This window comes from Capricornis sumatraensis, chromosome 4 (genome assembly GCF_032405125.1).
Source record: "Capricornis sumatraensis isolate serow.1 chromosome 4, serow.2, whole genome shotgun sequence".
Lineage (NCBI taxonomy): Eukaryota > Metazoa > Chordata > Mammalia > Artiodactyla > Bovidae > Capricornis > Capricornis sumatraensis.
The window spans coordinates 146,269,729-146,288,470 of record NC_091072.1 but is presented as its reverse complement, the minus strand read 5'-3'; the positions used below and the strand labels follow the sequence as shown (position 1 = coordinate 146,288,470).

The 18,742-nt window shown below is 39.7% G+C and overlaps 1 protein-coding gene across 1 annotated transcript in view; it reads right to left on the bottom strand.

Annotated features, from left to right (window-relative positions):
• The window catches only part of LOC138078778 (deleted in malignant brain tumors 1 protein-like), a 373,461-nt gene that overhangs the window by 121,936 nt on the left and 232,783 nt on the right, over positions 1-18,742 (bottom strand). Inside the window, 3 exon segments of the mRNA XM_068971523.1 lie at positions 508-822; positions 9,861-10,175; positions 15,023-15,326. Of these exon segments, the coding sequence (XP_068827624.1) occupies positions 508-822; positions 9,861-10,175; positions 15,023-15,326 (934 nt within the window).

Here is an 18,742-nt window from a genome sequence, read left to right as displayed (position 1 = left end):
GTCCCAGGTTCCTGCACAATATCTCATCTTCCTCCAGGCTTGGTATTCAGTAGGCATCATACCCCTCTCCTTGTGCTTCACCTCTTCTCTTCCCTCACAGAGGTGGCCTCCATTTCCCAAATTTTGTCCACTTGTAAGAGAGACAGAAACGTGAGCCATAGAAGGGACCTCAGAGTCCAGATCTTCAGGAAATTACTCTCTCTGCAGCTGTTGCAAAGCCTAGGAAAGCCCTGATTCTCTATATATCAGCTTCTGCATCGGGGTCCTGGTCCAGAGGGAATGTCCCCTCTCACTGTTATAGCTTTTGTTTTGATTGGAACAGAGCATTGTGTGGCTTGAGATGTAGGCAGTATCTCTGTTGGATGTGGTGTTGGCCTCTCAGAGACCCACACTGATCAAATGTCTTCCTGGAAGACCAAACCTGGACTTCTACTCTTGGGCTGCCCGTTCACCCACTTTCTTGGAACTTTCCATTCTCTCAACCATTAGACACTACACTGACTGTACCTGAACAGATGACTCCTGCATCCTTATGATGATCACAGTTGTGCCGCCCCCAGGCCTGGGAAGGGCACTTCCACACCTGGGGCTCATTTCCTCTGCAGTTCACATCATCCATCCAGATGGGTCCTGATCCCACCCCAAAGTAAGCAGATCCTGTAGTATCGAGGGCTTCTCCACAGCCCAGCTGCCTGCACACAACATGGGCATCATCCAGGTCCCAGCCGTCATCACAGATGGTGCCCCAGGAGCCCTGGCCAAGGATCTCCACTCTCCCGGCACAGCGAGCACCCCCATCCACCAGGCGAAGCTGTCTGATGTCTGAGGAAAGAGAAATGGGAAACAGGGTATTAACAGAGGGGATGAAAAGGATCTTCTGTCCTCTGGGACCCTCACCTGAGTAGGAGAGGGTGCTCGCCTCTGAAGCTGCAGAGCCTACTAGTTCAAGTATGGAGTTGTTGCACAGGGGTAGCATCGGGGTCTGGCTTATTATAGAAGTGAATAAGAGGATAATAAGGTGAAAAATAGAAACAACAACAATGGGAAAAAATTAAGTTGAAAATACTCCAGTGAGTACTCTGAGACAGAAGCTGTTACCCAGGTCTTACCAGAGTTAATCTTCTGATCTGTAGAATTCTGCAGAGCATCTGAGAAAGATATACAGGAAATGTTAGGTTCTCTATCCTAAGCAATTAAATTATTTCAGAGCCACAGGAATCAGGTGGCAGCTGGATGGATTCCCTATAAACCACACACACTTTGGTGCCCTTGACCTGAGAGTTAAAGGGATTAGATTAAAGGGAATGGAGTCAGGAACTGGCCTCATCAGAAGCCTCAGGGAGCAGTCACAAATCCTTTAGAATCGTTCTCTTGATACAGTCATGCAGAACTGAAAAACGAAGGGTCTGTGAGATTCCATGGTTTACCCCAGAATATTTCACTATGATTCTACACTTCAAACTCCAGATCTGGTCACATAGTCTCAAAATATACGATCTCTTTGAGTAGATTGGAAAAATTTGCATGAGGGGTGACATCAGGTGATATTGATTGACGCTGACCAAAGTCTACTGGGAATCATGGAATATTGCTTCTTCTCCAAAATGAATATAATCTCTCCTTGGACTTCATGTGAAGATCATTATTATTCAAAATTGGGAGTAATTTGCTCTCTAGCTGAAAAATATCATATATTTTCAACTCCATCAGAGAGCAGAATTAGGTTATATTCCTTCTCTAAAAGCATTTGGACAAACAATATTGACAGGCTCACTGCATTATTCTATCCTTTTGTATATAAAAAGTGATATAAATAAAGTTTGAAATAATGTCTAGCAATGTTGCACTTTAAGTAAATGATCAGTAGGGAATAAAGCCTAAAATTTTCCTCTTCCATGAAAAAGAAGTTCACAGCAGGTCCTTTTTACATATAACTAAAAAAACTGGAAAATGTAAAGAAAAAAAAAATTAAATAGTAAAGATATTTAAAATGTGTGTACCCAATATGGACTAAAGAAATACGATAAAATTCTGAAGAATGGAGACCATTTCAGTGTCAGTCGAAGATCTAAAGCTTCTTTTTCTCTGTAGGAATTCCCCAATTTATTGTCTAGGTTAATGGTTCAGAATCTGGGCTCAGGGAAATAGAGGACTCCTGCTGGAACAGAGAAGCCAGCATTAATTTAGGGGAATGACTTGTGGCTAAAGTGACAGAATTGAAGACTTGAGAGCCTCTCTCACAGAGCAGGTTTTCTCCTCAAATATCTGCACATTACACAAGCTGTGACAGTCAGGAGGCCAAAGAATTATGTCAATAATCTTGGAAAACAGAGTGGCCTCATTATTTGGGGTGCTGAGCTACCAAAATATCCAGACTTTCAAATGCAATCTCTAAGAACCTATGCCATAGGAAAAGAGAGATCAGAGGCAGGCTAAGTGCTACCAAAACTGCAACCTAGACTTGTTACAGCTCAGTGCTAGGTTATATTTAGATATTTGAGCGGTGTGCATGTCTTCTCCCACCTGCTTATCACCTGCTTGTTTTTTCAATATATACTTTACAGCTTAGCAGAATAAAAGATTAATTTGTCCAGTGTTAAATGTAGCTGGAGCATCTTATTTTTCCATGAGTACTTTTAGCATTCAGTAAAACATTACATGGCATTAAAGAGATGAGATGGCATGACAAATAAACAAAGTGAAAAAAGAAAGATAAGACAGAGACACACATGATAGAGATGCTCCAGCTAGTAGTCAAGGATTTTAACTACAATCATGTATTTAGGGAAAAAAAAAAGAGAGAGAGAAAAGGAGAGAATAAACAAGTGAAAGGTGAACAAATTTAACAACTAATCATAATTAAATTAAAAATATCAGAGGAATAACTACCAACTGGAAATAAAATAACTGGAACTAAGGAGTGAATGAATGAGTTATAAAGAATTTTAGATAGAACTCCGCACAGAATTATTGACTTTAGAGGTGTCTTAGAAATGAGAGAACAATGAGAATAAAGAGGAGGAGGAAGAGGCAGAGGAGGAATATGAGGAGGGGAAAAAGAAAAACAGACAGAACTACAGAAGTATTATTTGAAGATACAATGATTGATCATTTTTTTTAATGAATGAAAACCCCCATACCTAGTAAAGTTACTGAAGTTCATCTCACTGCAGTGAAATTTAATTAAGAATTTATAAGAAAATATAGTCAGCAATTCCTATTTGGGGAAATTAAGCAATATCCTTCCCCAAAATACCTGGGTCTAGAAAACAATTTAAATATTGGAAAATATTATGAAATAGTGATAATAAAGATATGATACAACTAAATTTTTCTAATAAAAGTGCTAAGGGAAATTTATATCCTAGATTTAGAAAAGAAAAAAAAATGAAAATGAAAAAAATATAAGCTTCCAGTTATGAGATAGGTGATGAGAAAATAAAGCCTAAAGGACATAGGACATTGGGGTAAATAAGAAAAGGAACAAAAATTAATGAAAAGGGAGGTAAGCATAAGATAGACAAAATAGATGAAAACCTTTCAAGTATGGCTTGTTGGAAATGGATAAACATCAAGCAATACTAATCAAGAAGAGAGAGAAAACGCAGTCAATAGCACTGAGAATGAAAAGGGACGTCATGATAAATTATACAGATTTTTGGTCATAGATCTTTTTGGGGTGGGTTGCCATTTCCTCCTCCAGGGGATCTTCCTGACCCAGGGATCAAAGCTGAGTCTTTTATGTTTCCTGCTTCGGCAGGTGGATTCTTTACCACTGAGCCACCTGGGAAGTACATTGAAAACTATAGTGATGGACAATTAGGCACTAAAAACCAGAAGCCTTTAGAATGGTCATCTTGAGAAACTAATAATGGCTTTTCTATTAAGTTAATGGGGATGTTCATAAGAACTTTATTACAGCATTGCAATAAAAAGTATTAATACATAACAGGATTAGATAAAAATTATGATTCAATAATTCAGTATGCCTGAGATACTGGCAACCATACAAATAACATAGAAGGCATTTTAAGAGGACAAAGAATAAAATATATTCTTAATTTTGAAATTGGACATTAAATGGTGCACAAGATCTTTATGATCCAGTTGAGTCTGTGTGTGTGAGTGTGTGTGTGTGTGTGTGTGTGTGTGTGTGTGTGTGTGTGTGTGTGTGTGTGTAGAGACTGAGATTTAAAGTACAGATTGATTTCAGAAAGTGTGTAAAGGGAGCTGGCAGATCCTGACTTTCCCTGTAAATACTCTGTAACAGGTGCAGGCTCAGGAGATATTTAAAGCTCTTTGGAACCATGATAGCAGGGTTGAAATTGACCAGCAGATGGGGGCAAACTCATGTGAACCAAGAGCTTTGGTATGTGAATATGAGCTTTAATAATATGATCCTACAGAACATTCTCTCTGAGGAGCCATTATAGTTGTTTGAGTGAGGTATGATTTCTTCTTAGCTTGATGAGAAATTCATTCAGTGCTTTCATTGCTGGAGAGGCCAAAATGGATTCAGAAGGCCAATTTCACCTTTCATTCTGAGTTCACCTTTATACCTAAGAGAAGCAAAATGGCAACTATCATTATAACATGGTCCAAACCCAAAGAGCTAGAAGGTTACAGGGAGAGGGGAGTAGAATTTCTTACTCCTTTGGGGAGGAGTAGAGTTTCCCAAGGAAGAGGGACAGAGATCTCTGACTGAAGATGCCTGAAATAAGGAGGGAACCTGGGATCAGAAGGGATGGAGAGGTGAGGTTTGCAAAGCAGCTGGGACCAAGGGCCACAACTACAGAAGCTTGTTTTCCAGGCATGTGGCTATATCATTCTAATTTTAGGAGCTCAAAGCTGACATTTGGGACCCACCTGAGTGAGGGGCACAGTGGAGACCAAGTTTCACGTAGAGTGTCAGTGAATAAAAAGGAAATTTCCCTGTAAGAACATCCACAGACACAGGGTGTTTTCTAAATATCCGATCTTTAAGATGTCACAGAACAAGCTTGAGTATTCAACTGAGGTGGGAAAAACTGACTAATAGAAGCACATCCTGATGTTTCTAAGAGTAAAGCCCTCTTCTGCCTTAAATGTTAATATCAGTCCATTTATGGCACCTAATTTGGGTTAGGTTTTTCTGTTGCACAGAAGGGTCGGAGGACCAAAGAACCAAGAGGTAGGAAGGGAAAACATCACATGCTGGAAGACAGAGTTCTGCAAGAACAATATGCTAAGGGAAAGACTATAGAGAAGCAGGAAAATGTGTGAGCAGTGGGTTTATGAGGAAGAATATGCATACATATATATATACACCCACAGTATACACACACAGGTTGAAATTTTACATTTGAAGAAGGCAATACTTTAAACCATTAGAGAAGATATATTGTTCAATACACAATGTTGAAAAACATAGAGACATTTAAAAATAATAAAATCAAACAGTACTTGCTATCAATCTTCAAATAAAATTAATAGTAGTGAAAAATACACTATCAGAAGAGTAACATAAACAAGGAGAGAAAAAAAGTTTACATATTCTTTGAAAAATATTCTGACAAACTGTGGTCCACTGGAGAAGGGAATGCAAGCCACTTTAGTATTTCTGCCTTGAGAACTCCATGAACAGTATGAAAAGGCAAAAAGATAGGAAATTGAAAGATGAACTCCACAGGTTGGTAGGTGCCCAATATGCTACTGGAGATCAGTGGAGAAATAACTCCAGAAAAGATGAAGAAATGGAGCCAAAGCAAAAACAACACCCAGTTGTGGATGTGACTGGTGATGGAAGCAAGGTCCAGTGCTCTAAAAAGCAATATTGCATAGGAACCTGGAATGTTAGGTCCATGAATTAAGGCAAATTGGAAGTGGTCAAACAGGAGATGGCAACAGTAAACATCGACATTTTAGGAATCAGAGAACCAAAATGGACTGGAATGGGTGAATTTAACACACGTGACCATTATATCTACTATGTGGGCAAGAATTCCTTAGAAGAAATGGAGTAGCCATCATAGTCAACAAAAGAATCTGAAATGCGGTTCTTGGATGCAATCTCACAAACAACAGAATGATCTCTGTTCATTTCCAAGGCAAACCATTCAATATCATGGTAAGCCAAGTCTGTGCCCCGACCAATAATGCTGAAGGAGCGGAAGTTGAATGGTTCTATGAAGATCTACAAGACCTTCTAGAACTAACACCCAAAAAAGATGTGCTTTGCATTATAGGGGACTGGAATGCAGAGATAGGAATCAAGAAACACCTGGAGTAACAGGCAGATTTGGTCCTGGAGTACAGAATAAAGCAGGGCAAAGGCTAATAGAGTTTTGCCAAGAGAATGCACTAGTCATAGCAAACACCCTCTTCCAAAAACACAAGAGAAGACTCTACACATGGACATCACCAGATGGTCAAAACTGATATCAGGTTGATTATATTCTTTGCAGCCAAAGATGGAGAAGCTCTATACAGTCAGCAAAAACAAGACTGGGAGCTGACTGTGGCTCAGATCATTAACTCCTTATTGCCAAATTCAGACTTAAACTGAAGAAAGTGGGAAAAACCACTACACGATTCAGGTATGACCTAAATCAAATCTCTTATGATAATACAGTGAAAATGAGAAATAGGTTTAAGGGACTAGATCTGATACACGGAGTGCCTGATGAACTATGGGTGGAGGTTCAATGCAAAAAAGCAAAATGGCTGTCAGACGACCTTACAAATAGCCGTGAAAAGAAGAAAAGCCAAAAGCAAAGGAGAAAAAAAATGGTATACCCATTTGAATGCAAAGTTCCAAAGAATAGCAAGGAGAGATAAGAGAGCCTTCCTCAGCAATCAATGTAAAGAAATAGAGGAAAACAATAGACTAGGAATGACTAGAGAGCTCTTCAAGAAAATTAGAGATACCAAGAGAACATTCCATACAAAGATGGGCTCAATAAAGGACAGAAATGATATGGACCTAACAGAAGCAGAAGATATTAAGAAGAGATGACAAGAATACAGAGAAGAACTATACAAAAAAGATCTTCATGACCCAGATAATCATGATGGTTTGATCACTCACCTAGAGCCAGACATCCGGGAATGTGAAGTCAAGTGGGCCTTGGGAAGAATCACTATAACAAAGCTGGTGGAGATGATGGGATTCCAGTTGAGCTATTTCAAATCCTAAAAGATGATGCTGTGAAAGTGCTTCACTCAATATGCGAGCAAATATGGAAAGTGCAGCAGTGGCTACAGGACTGGCAAAGGTCAGTTTTCATTCCAATCTCAAAGAAAGGCAATGCAAAAGAATGCTCAAACTACCATGCAATTGCACTCATCTCACATGCTAGTAAAGAAATGCTCAAAAATCTCCAAGTGAGGCTTCAACAATACATGAACTGTGAACTTCCAGATGTTCAAGCTGGCTTTAGAAAAGGCAGAGGAACCAGAGATCAAATTGCCAACATCCGCTTGATCATCGAAAAAGCAAGAAAGCTCCAGAAAAACATCTATTTCTGCTTTATTGACTATGACAAAGCCTTTGACTGTGTGGATCACAACAAACTGTGGAAAATTCTTTAAGAGATGGAAATACCAGACCACCTGACCTGCCTCTTGAGAAATCTGTATGCAGGTCAGGAAGCAACAGTTAGAACTGGACATGGACCAACAGACTGGGTCCAAATAGGAAAAGGAATACATAAAGACTGTATATTGTCAGCCAGCTTATTTAACTTACATGCAGGGTACATCACCAGAAATGCTGGACTGGATGAAGCACAAGCTGGAATTAAGATTGCCAGGAGAAATATCAATAACCTCAGATATGCAGATGACACCACCCTTATGGCAGAAAGTGACGTGAAACTAAAAAGCCTCTTGATTAAAGTGAAAGAGGAGAGTGAAAGAGTTGGCTTAAAGCTCAACATTCAGAAAACTAAGATCATGGCATCTGGTTCCATCACTTCAATGCAAATAGATGGGGAAACAATGGAGACAGTGAGAGACTTTATTTTCTTGAGCTCCAAAATCACAGCAGATGGTGACTGCAGCCATGAAATTAAAAGACACTTGCTCTTTGGAAGAAAAGTTATGACCAACCGACCAACCTAGGCAGCATATTAAAAGCAGAGACATTCCTTTGCCAACAAAGTTCCGTCTAGTCAAGGTATGGTTTTTCCAGTAGTCATGATGGATGTGAGACTTGGAATATAAAGAAAGTTGAGCACCTAAGAATGGATGCTTTTGGACTGTGGTGTTGGAGAAGACACTTGAGAGTGCCTTGGACTAAAGGTGACTGACTTGTCTCATTACTGAACTCCTTACCTCATCTTCTAAGGAGAGTGAGTGAAATTTTTAGGGTTAAAACTAGGAAATCACTGACAGTTCCTGTCCAGGTTCCTGCCCTTTTAATGGAAGTTGGTCTTCTTCACCTGACCTTCGAAAAAATGTTGGGACATATTTCCAAAAGTCTTCCCAAGAAAAACAAAGGGCGGAAGGAAAGCAGTGTTACCAAGGACCTCAATATAGAATCAATACATTAACCTAAAGCCACAGAGTCCCCAAAGGACCAACATAATAAAAATTGAAGGTAACAACAAATAAAACTGAAAATTTTGGAATCTGTGTTTTGCACTTGGAGAACTAGGTTCACACATTGGGTTATTAATATGAAGAGAAACAGATGCAGCATTACTTCATTGCTAAAGGAGGAAGACATCAGGCCCACTTCAAACAAGCTATGGCCTCTTTCAGGGCAAAGATCAACAAGAGTTCAAAGCTGCAAATATCAGAGGTGCCTGAGCACTGTGTTCTGATCTTAGACCAGAGAAGACAGAACCTGGGGAAGTTCTGTCACAAGAGTGACATATTCATGGTTGCAGAGTTAAGACTGAGCCTCCTCTGTCTGTTCTGTGCTCTCAGGTCCCAGGTTCCTACACCATCTCATCTTCCTACAGGTTTGCTGTTCAGTAGGCATCATCCCCCTCTCCTTTTGCTTCACCTCTGTTCTTCCCTCACAGAGGTGCCTCCATTTTCCAGGTTTAGTACATTTGCAAGAGAGACAACAACCTGAGCCATTGGAGGGACCTCAGGGTCCAGGTCTTCAGGAAATTACTGTCTCTGCAGCTGTGCCAGAGCCTCAGAGACCCACAATTTTCTATATCTCAGCTTCTGCTTAGGTGTGTGTTTGTGCTGAGTCATGTCTGACTCTTTGCAATTCCTATGGACTACAGCCCACCAGGCTCCTCTTTCCATGGGATTTACCAGGAAGAATATGGGAGTGGGTTGTGATTTCCTCCTCCAGGGATCTTCCCAAGTCAGGGATCAAATAACCTGTGTTTCTTGGATTTCCTTCATTAACAGGTGGATTATTTGCCACTGAACCACCAGGAAAACCCCCATAGGGCTCGTTGGTCCAAGGAGAGTGTCCCCTCTCACTGTCACAGATTTGGGGCTCAATTTTATCCAGGGAAGTAAGAGAGTGTAGATGACCATGTTGGTTTTCATCCCCTTTGATCTAGGTCACATTTCTCTGACCAAGATGGCCTTCTCTCTCCTCCCTGTAGCTGTGATGCATCCACCTCCAGACCAACTCTCGGGCCTCTGACCTTCAGCCTCACCTGTCCCTGGACCCTTTTGACTCTTCCACCATCACTCCTGGCTCCTACTGTTTTGATTGGATCAGAGCACTCTGAGGCCTGAGGTGTAGGAAATATCTCTGTTGGATATGGTATTTGGCCTCTCAGAGATCCACAAAGATCAAAGTTATCTTCCTGGAAGACCAAACCTGCCTTCTACTCTTGGGCTGCCTGTTCACCCACCTTCTTGGAACTTTTCATTCTCTCAACTGTTAGACACTGGACTGACCATACCTGAGCAGATGACTCCTGAGTCCTCGTGATGACCACAATTGTGCTGTCCCCAGACCCCGGCAGGGCACTTCCACACTTGGGACTCCTTTCCTCGACAGTTCACATCATCCAGCCAGATGGGCCCTGATCCTGCCCCAAAGTGAGCAGACCCCACGGCACTGAGGGCTTCTCCACAGCCCAGCTGCCTGCACACCACGTGGGCATCGTCCAGGTCCCAGCCATCATCACAGATGGTGCCCCAGGAGCCCTGGTCAAGGATCTCCACTCTCCCGGCGCAGGGACCACCGCCGTTCACCAGGCGGAGCTTTCTGCTGTCTGAGGAGAGAGAAATGGGAAATGGGTCATTGGCAGGGGGGAATGAGAAGGGTCTTCTGGTCCTGTCAGACCCTCATCTGAGCAGTTGACCATGTTCTCTCTGAGGCTGCAGAACCTGCTGGTTCTGACACAAACCACTGAACTAGAGTAGCACCTGGGTCAAGTCTAGTTTCTTATAGCAGGCATAAGAGAATAATAAGGTTTAAAACTTGGAAAAAACAGGCAATATTAAGTTGAAAATAATCTAGATGTAATGTGAGACAGAAGATGTTACATGGGTTCTATCACTGTTAATTTTCTGCATAGTAGCTGAGAAAGACATACAGGCAATATTAGGTTCTGTACCCTGAGAGTTAAATGAGTTCAGAGTCACAGGAATGGGATGACAGCTGGATGGATTCCCTAAAAACACACAAATTTGGTGCCCTTGACCTGAGAGCTAAGGGATTAGACTAAAGGGAAAGGAGTCAAGAACTGGCCTCATCATAAGCTTCAGGGAGCAGCCATGAATCCTCTACCATTAGAATCATTCTCTTTGGAAGACATTCAAACTTGAAAAACAAATGATCCATAATACGCCATGGTTTACCCCAGAATATTTCCCTTATGATCTTAGACTTTTAAGGTCTGTATATTGACTGTAGAAGAAATAAATCTCTTTGGGTAGACTGGGAAATCTTGCAGGAGAGAGAATTTCGGTGATTTTGATTGACCATGGGCCAGATTCTGATGTGAATCATAGAATTTTTTGCTTTTTTTCCCAAATGAATGCAATTTCTCCTTGTGTTTCATGTTAGGAATCAATATTATCAAAATTTGGAGTACTTTTGCTCTAATAGGAAATACATATGTCTATCCCCACCACAAAGCAGAAATAGGTTATATTCTTGCTCTGAAAGCATTTGAACAATTCTGACAGACTCTCTCTATTATTGTCTCCTTTTATATATGAAAAGTGATGTAAAGAAAGGCTAAATAATGTCTAGCAATATTGCACTTTATACATATGATCAGAACAGAAGAAAACCTAAACTAGTCTACTTCAATGAAGAAAAGAGGAGTTCACAGCAGGCCAATGGTCTTTTTTACATATTAAAAAAAAGCTTAAAAATGTTAAAAGAAAACAAAAGTAAAAGTATTAGAAATTTGTGAATACAACATGGAGTAAATAATCTACAATTCCAAAAAGTAGAGATTATTTCAGTGTTACCCAAGGATCTAAAGCTTCTTTTTCTCTGGAGGAATTTCCCAATTTGTTGCACAGGATAATGGTTCAGAGTCTGGGCTCAGGTAAGCCAAGGACACCTTTTGGAACAGACAAACCAGCAATAATTTGGGATTACCTAGTGCTGGGGTGACAAAATTGGAGACTTGAGAGCCTCTCTCAAAGAGCAGGTTTTCTCCTTAAATATCTGCATAGTACACAAGCTGTGAAGGGCTGGAGGCCAAAGAACTATGTCAAAAATTTTGGAGAGCATGGTGGATATTCCCTCATTCTCTTGGGTGCTGAGCTACAAAACATCCAGACTTTCAGCTGAAATCTCTGAAAGCATTTTCTACAGGGACAGAGAAATCAGAGGTGGACTGAATGCTATCAAAATTGCAATCCAGGCTTGTTACAGCTGAGTTCTAGGTTGTATTTAGATATTTGGGTGATGTACACCCTTTCAGCTAAACAAAAGGTGAATTCTTTACAGTGTTAGTAAAAGTAGCTGGGTATCTTGTTTTTCAGTTGCTAAGTCATGTCCAACTCTTTGAACTCCATAGACTGCAGTAGGCCAGGCTTCCCTGTCCTTCACCATCTCCCTGAGTTTGCTCAAACTCATGTCCCTTGAGTCAGTGATGCCATCCAACCATCTCATCTTCTGTCACCCCCTTCTCCTCTTGCTCTCAATCTTTCCCAGCATCAGGGTCTTTTCCAGTGATTCAGCTCTTGGCATCAGGTGGCCAAATCGTTGGAGCTTCAGTTTCATCATCAGTCCTTCCAATGAATATTCAGTGTTGATTTCCTTTAGGATCAACTGCTTTGATCTCCTTGCTGTCCAACAGACTCTCAAGAGTCTTTTCCAGCACTTCAAAAGCATCACTTCTTTGGTGCTCAGCCTTCTTTATGGTCCAACTCTCACATTCATACATAACTACTGGAAAATCCATAGCTTTGACTATATGGACCTTTGTTGGAAAATTGATAACTCTGCTTTTTATTATACTGTCTAGATTTGTCATAGCTTTTCTTCCAAGGAGCAGTCGTCTTTTAATTTCATGGCTGCATTCACCATCTGCAGTGATTTTGGAGCCCAAGAAAATAAAATTTGTCCACTGTTCCCATATTTTCCCCATCTGTTTGCCATGAAGTGATGGGAGTGGATGCCATGATCTTCATTTTTTGAATGTTGAGTTTTAAGCCAGCTTTTTAACTCTCCTCTTTCACTTTCATCAAGAGCTCTTTAGTTCTTTTCACTTTCTGCCATAAGGGTGGTGTCATCTGCATATCTGAGGTGATTGATATTTCTCCCAGCAATCTTGATTCTAGCTGTGCTTCTGCCAGCCCAGCGTTTCTCATGATGTACTCTGAATAGAAGTTAAATAAGCAGGGTGACAATATACAGCCTTGACGTACTCCTTTTCCTATTTGGAACTAGTCTGTTGTTCCATGTCTGATTCTAACTGTTGCTTCTTGACCTGCATACAGGTTTCTCGGGAGACAGGTAAGGTGGTCTTGTTCTCCTATCTCATTAGGAATTTTTGGTCACATGGTGGGTAATTAAGATGAATAAACACAGAAATACCATTACTTCAGTCAAAAGGAGGAAAACACTGTGGGTCACACCAAGCTCACTATGGCTTCTCTTAGGGTTAAGATCAATAAGTGTTCAAAGCTGTAAATAACATCAGAGGCTCTTGACCACTGTGTTCTTGTCTTAGAACTGAGAAGACAGAGTCTGGGAGGTTCTGTCACAAGAGTGACTTGTTCAAGTTTGCAGAGTTGGAGACTGAATCTTCTTTGTTCTGTGTTCTCAGGTCTCAGGTTACTCCATCTTTCATGTAGATTACATCCTTATTTCCCACTCTCTGACCAAGACGGCCTCCTCTCTCTTCCCTGTAGCTGTGATGCATCTGCCTCCAGACCAACTCTCAGGGCCTCTGACCTTCAGCCTCACCTTCCCCGGACTCTTCTGGCTCCTCACGCATCACCCTGGGCTCCTACTGTTTTGACTGGAACAGAGCACTGTGTGGCCTCAGGTATAGGAAATGTATTTGGTATCTTAAGAGATCAAGAAGCAACAGTTAGAATCAGACATGCAATAAAGACCAAAGTATCTTCCTATAAGACCAAACTCACTCTCTATTCTTGCACTGAAAATTCCCCTCTGAAAGCAAGAGGGAGTCAGATTGATAAAATTTTTATCATTGTGCAGCAAACGCGAGGAATTTGGGTCCTTAGAGGCCCAGAAATGGGCAAACATTGAGCCTCTGAATGGGAAAAGAGAGAGAGAGGAGAAACTTCAAAGGTAATGTAGCTAAACTGTTGCATAGATCCAATATTTAACTGGAAAGCAGGTATTTCATGGAAAACTTTAGAATCCATCTTCATGTGGTTTTATTAAAAATACATTTTTTTTTAGAGTTGGCCACGTCCCAGGGATTATGGTAGAGGCTGAGAATGTAAGTCACAACAAAATAATGTTCTTACCTTTGTAGGGCTTCATTTTTAGCAAAAAAGAAAAACAAGTAGACAGTTTTAAGCCCTCTGAAAAGTTTATGAGAGACTTGGATAACAATAACAACAACCAAAAAAAGGACATTGCTTCTTTAGAGAGTTATTTATTTCTATGAATCAACCCCACTTAAGCCAAAATGAAAATTGTAGTCAGACATATCCTTGTCTGGTTTCTTGCTATGTGGATATTCTGTGTCTTTAGGCACACACAACATCCTCCACAGCACACCTGGACCCTCAGTGAATACCATACCGTCAGCTACCATTGCCAGTCCCCTCCCTCCCAGCTACTATACCTCTCTTCTGTATTCTCAAAAAATTATGTTTGTCCCCTTACTTCCATTCTTATCAATAAGCCCCCAACCCAATTCTTTTATATTATAGAAGTCATTAAGTGTAAATTTATCATAAAACACACAAATTAGTATTTTATTGCCTCCACTATACACTTGTCAGTACACTTACAGTGCAAGTGTTCCTCCAAAGTTCAAGTTTAAATATGTGTTTTAAACAGAGGATCTTTTCTAGTAACAATGAAAGGAGAACCTATGACTCAGAGCATTTCATCCACAGTTCTCTGGTCCTACCTGCCAAAAAGCTTTGAGTATTTACATCTAAATTTTCAAAAGAGACTTGCAATTTGACATAAATGCATAAGTCCCTCTCTAAATGTTCAATGATATCCCCTGTGCCTCCTCCACTCCTACTAATCCAGTCCAAAGTAGTGTCATAGGATACATACAAAAGAACATCCACTCAGGAAGGTGCATCCTCATTCTTGTTCCTCCCTCCTTGCAAAGGGAGTGTGTGTGTGTGTGTGTGTGTGTGTGTGTGTGATTTGTGTTTCAATTTTTCAAAAAATGACTTATAAAAAAATTAAGAAGCTTTATTTTAATTGAGATAATAGATAAAACTACATCAAATAAGTCCACTGGAGGCAAAAAGAAAATCAGAGACTTAGAAAAGTAAATGAAGCCCATAGCTCACAGATACCATACACCTAGGGAGGATGGATAGATATCTCAGATCTTTTTAGCCCAGGTACCACTTATTGCTCCTTTGATCAGATACCAACTTCCTTGCACCTTTCCATTCACTCAGCCACTGGACAATGCACTGACCATACCTGAGCAGATGACTCCTGCATCTTCTTCATGATTGCAATTGTGCCGACCCCAGCCCTGGGAAGGGCACCTCCACACGTGGGACTCCTTTCCTGTGCATTTCAGATCATCCAGCCAGATGGGCCCTCGTCCCCCGCCGAAGTGAGCAGAGTCCATGGCTCTGAGGGCTTCTCCACAATTCAACTGCTTGCAAACCACATGGGCATCGTCCAGGTCCCAGTCGTCATCACAGATGGTGCCCCAGGAGCCCTGGCCAAGTATCTCCACTCTCCCAGCGCAGCGACTGCCCCCGTTCACCAGGCGGAGCTGCCTGCTGTCTGAGGAGAGAGAAATGAGACAATGGGGCATTGATCTGGGGAATGAGAAGGGTCTTCTATACAGTGGGATCCACACCTGAGCAGTTGGGGGTGCTGTCCTCTGAGGCTGCAGAGTCTGCAGCTTCAGACACAGAGTTGCACTGAGATGGCACCTGAGTCTTGTTTATTATAGCAGTGATAAGATAATAATAAGATTAAAAAGTAGGGGGAAAAAAAACAGGAAAAAAATTACATTGAAAATATTCCAGTGAGTAGTCTAAGACAGATGTTACCCATGAATTATCAGAGATAACCTAATATGACAGCAAAGAAAGTTGAAAGTAAAATGATGGGAAAATGTACATACTAATGTGAATACTAACAGAAAACAGGAGTAGGACTTCCTTGGTTGTCCAGTAGTTAAGAATTCGCCCACCAATGCAGGGGACACATGTTCGATACCTGATCTGGGAAGATTCCCACATGCCTTGGGGCGGCTAATCCTGTGCACCACAACTACTGAGCCTGTGCTCTAGAGCACTCAGGTTGCAACTATTGGAGCCTGTGTGTCTAGAGCCTTGCTGTGCAACAAGAGAAAACACTACAAGGAGAAACAAAGAGTAGGCCTTGCTCCACACACCTAAAGAGAGGGGAAAAAAAGCCTGTGTGCAACGATGAAGACCCAGGGCAACCAAAAAATAAATAAATATATAAAATGTTTAGAAAATGAAAAAAAAAAAAAAAGAAAACTGGACTAGTCTATTAATATTGTGGAAAGTAGACTTTAAAACAAGATTTACTAACTGAATTAAAGAAGGACTTTTCATGATGATAATGGGGTAAAGTCTTAATTAAAATATTATGAGTATCAAGATCAAAGAAAGATGTCAGAACATAGGTTTGAAATATACTTGATAGAATGAAAAGAAGAAACACAAAATCATAATCAAAATGGGGGAATTTTAACACATCTTTTTCAATAGCATGCAGACCAAGCATTAGAAAAAGGAAGAAGAATATATGAAATGTAAAACAATGCATTCAACATATTTAAATAACATATATACCAAAAGCAGTAGAATTCACTTTTTTCTCAGGTACACATGAAACATTCTTCAGATTTGATCACACCTTGGGTCACATATCAACCTTGGTAAATTTAAGAAAATTGAAATTGTAACAAGCATTTTTTCTGACCACAATGGTATAAGATTAGATATCAAACACAGGGGAAAAAATTGTAAAAAAACACAAATACATGAGGGCTAAACAATACATTTCTAAATAACCAAGAGGGCACTGAAGAAAAGAAAGTAGAAATCAAAAAATATCTGGAAAAAATGACAATGAAAACATGACAACTCAAAGCCTACAGGATGCAGTAAAAGCAGTGCTAAATGGGAAGTTTATAGCAGTATACGCTTACTTCAAAAAAAAAAAACAAAAAACAAAAAAACATCAAACAGACAACCTAACCTTAACACCTAAAATAACTAGAAAAAGAAGAACAAAAAACTTCAAAGTCAGAAGTAAAGAAATCATAAAGATCACAGCAGAAATAAATGGAAAAGAAGGAAATAATAGCAAAGATTAATACAACTAAAAGGCTAGTTCTTCGAGAAGACAAACAAAATTGAAACACCACCAGCTTCATCAAGAAAAAAAGAAGATTCAATTCAATAACATTGTAGATGAAAAAGCAGAAGTTACAACAGACAATGCAGAAATACAAAGGATCAAAAGAAACTACTACAAGCCAATGAAATTAACAGCCTGGAAGAAATGGACAAATTCTTAGAAAGCATAACTTTCCAAGACTGAACCAAAAAGAAATTAAAAAATAAAACAGACCAATCACATGCACTGAAATTGAAACTGTGATTTAAAAAAATCTTCAAACAAAATCCCATAGCCAGATAGCTTCACAAGAGAATTCTACCAAATGTTTAGAGAAGAGCTAACATCCTCCTGAAACTCTTCTAGAAAATTACAGAAGGAAAACTCCCAAACTCATTGTATGAGGCCACCATCACCCTGATACCAAAACCAGACAAAGATATCATGAAAAATGAAAATTGGAGGCCAATATCACTGATGACCATAGATGCAAAATTTTTCAACAAAATTTTAGCAAACAAAATCCAACACATTAAAAGGATCATATACCATGATCAAGTGTGGCATATCCTAGGGATGCAAGGATTCTTCAATATATGCAAATAAATCAATGAGATACACCATATTAACAAACTGAAAGATAAAAACCATATGATCATCTAAATAGATGCAGAGAAAGCTTTCCCCAAAAATGTAACATCCATTTATAACAAACAACAAAAAAAAACCTCTCCAGAAAATCGGCATACAAGGAACCTACCTACCTCAACATAATAAAGGCCAAATATGACAGACTCACAGCAAACGTTATTCTCTCTCATGGAGAAAAACTGAAAGCATTTCCGCTAAGATCAGGAAAAAGACAAGGATACTCTCAACACTATTATTCAACATAGTTTTTGAAGTCCTAGCAAGAGTAATCAGAGAAGAAAAATAAATAAAATAATCCAGATTGGAAAAGAAAAAGTTAATCTCTCACTGTTTGCAGATGACATGATACTCTACATAAAAAAAAAAAAAAGAAACCTAAAGATGCCACAAGAAAATTACTAGAGCTAATCAATGAATGTAGTAAAGTTTCAGGATGAATACACAGAAATCCCTTGCATCCCTGTACATTAACAATGAAAAATCAGAAAAGGAAATTAAGGAAACAATCCCATTCACATTGCAACAAAAAGAATAAAATACCTAGGAATGATCTACCTAAAGAGACAAAAGATCTGTATGCAGAAAGCTATAAGACACTGGTGGAATAAATCAAAGAGGACACAAACAGATGTAGAGATACACCATGTTCTTGGATTGGAAGAATCAATATTGTGAAAGTGACTATAACACCAAAGCAGTCTACAGATTCAATGCAATCCCTATAAAACTACCAATGGCATTTCTCAGAGTACCAGAAAAAAATATTTCACAATTTTCATGGAAACACAAAAGACCCTGACTAGTCAAAGAAACCTTGAGAAAGAAAATGAGGATGGAGGAATAAACTTTCCTGACTTCAGACTATACTACAAAGCTATAGTCATTAAGACAGAATCGTACTGGCACAAAAACAGAAATATAGACCAATGGGACAAAATAGAAAGCCCAGAGATAAACCCACACCTTAATGGCAGCTCATCTTTGACAAAGAAGGAAAGACTATACAATGAAGAAAAGATAGCAAAAAAGTGGAGCTGGAAAAACTGGACAGTTACAATATAAAAGAATGAAATTAGAACACTTTGTAACACCATACACAAAAATAAACTCAAAATGGATTAGTGATTTAAATGTAAGGCTAGAAACTATAAAGCTTTT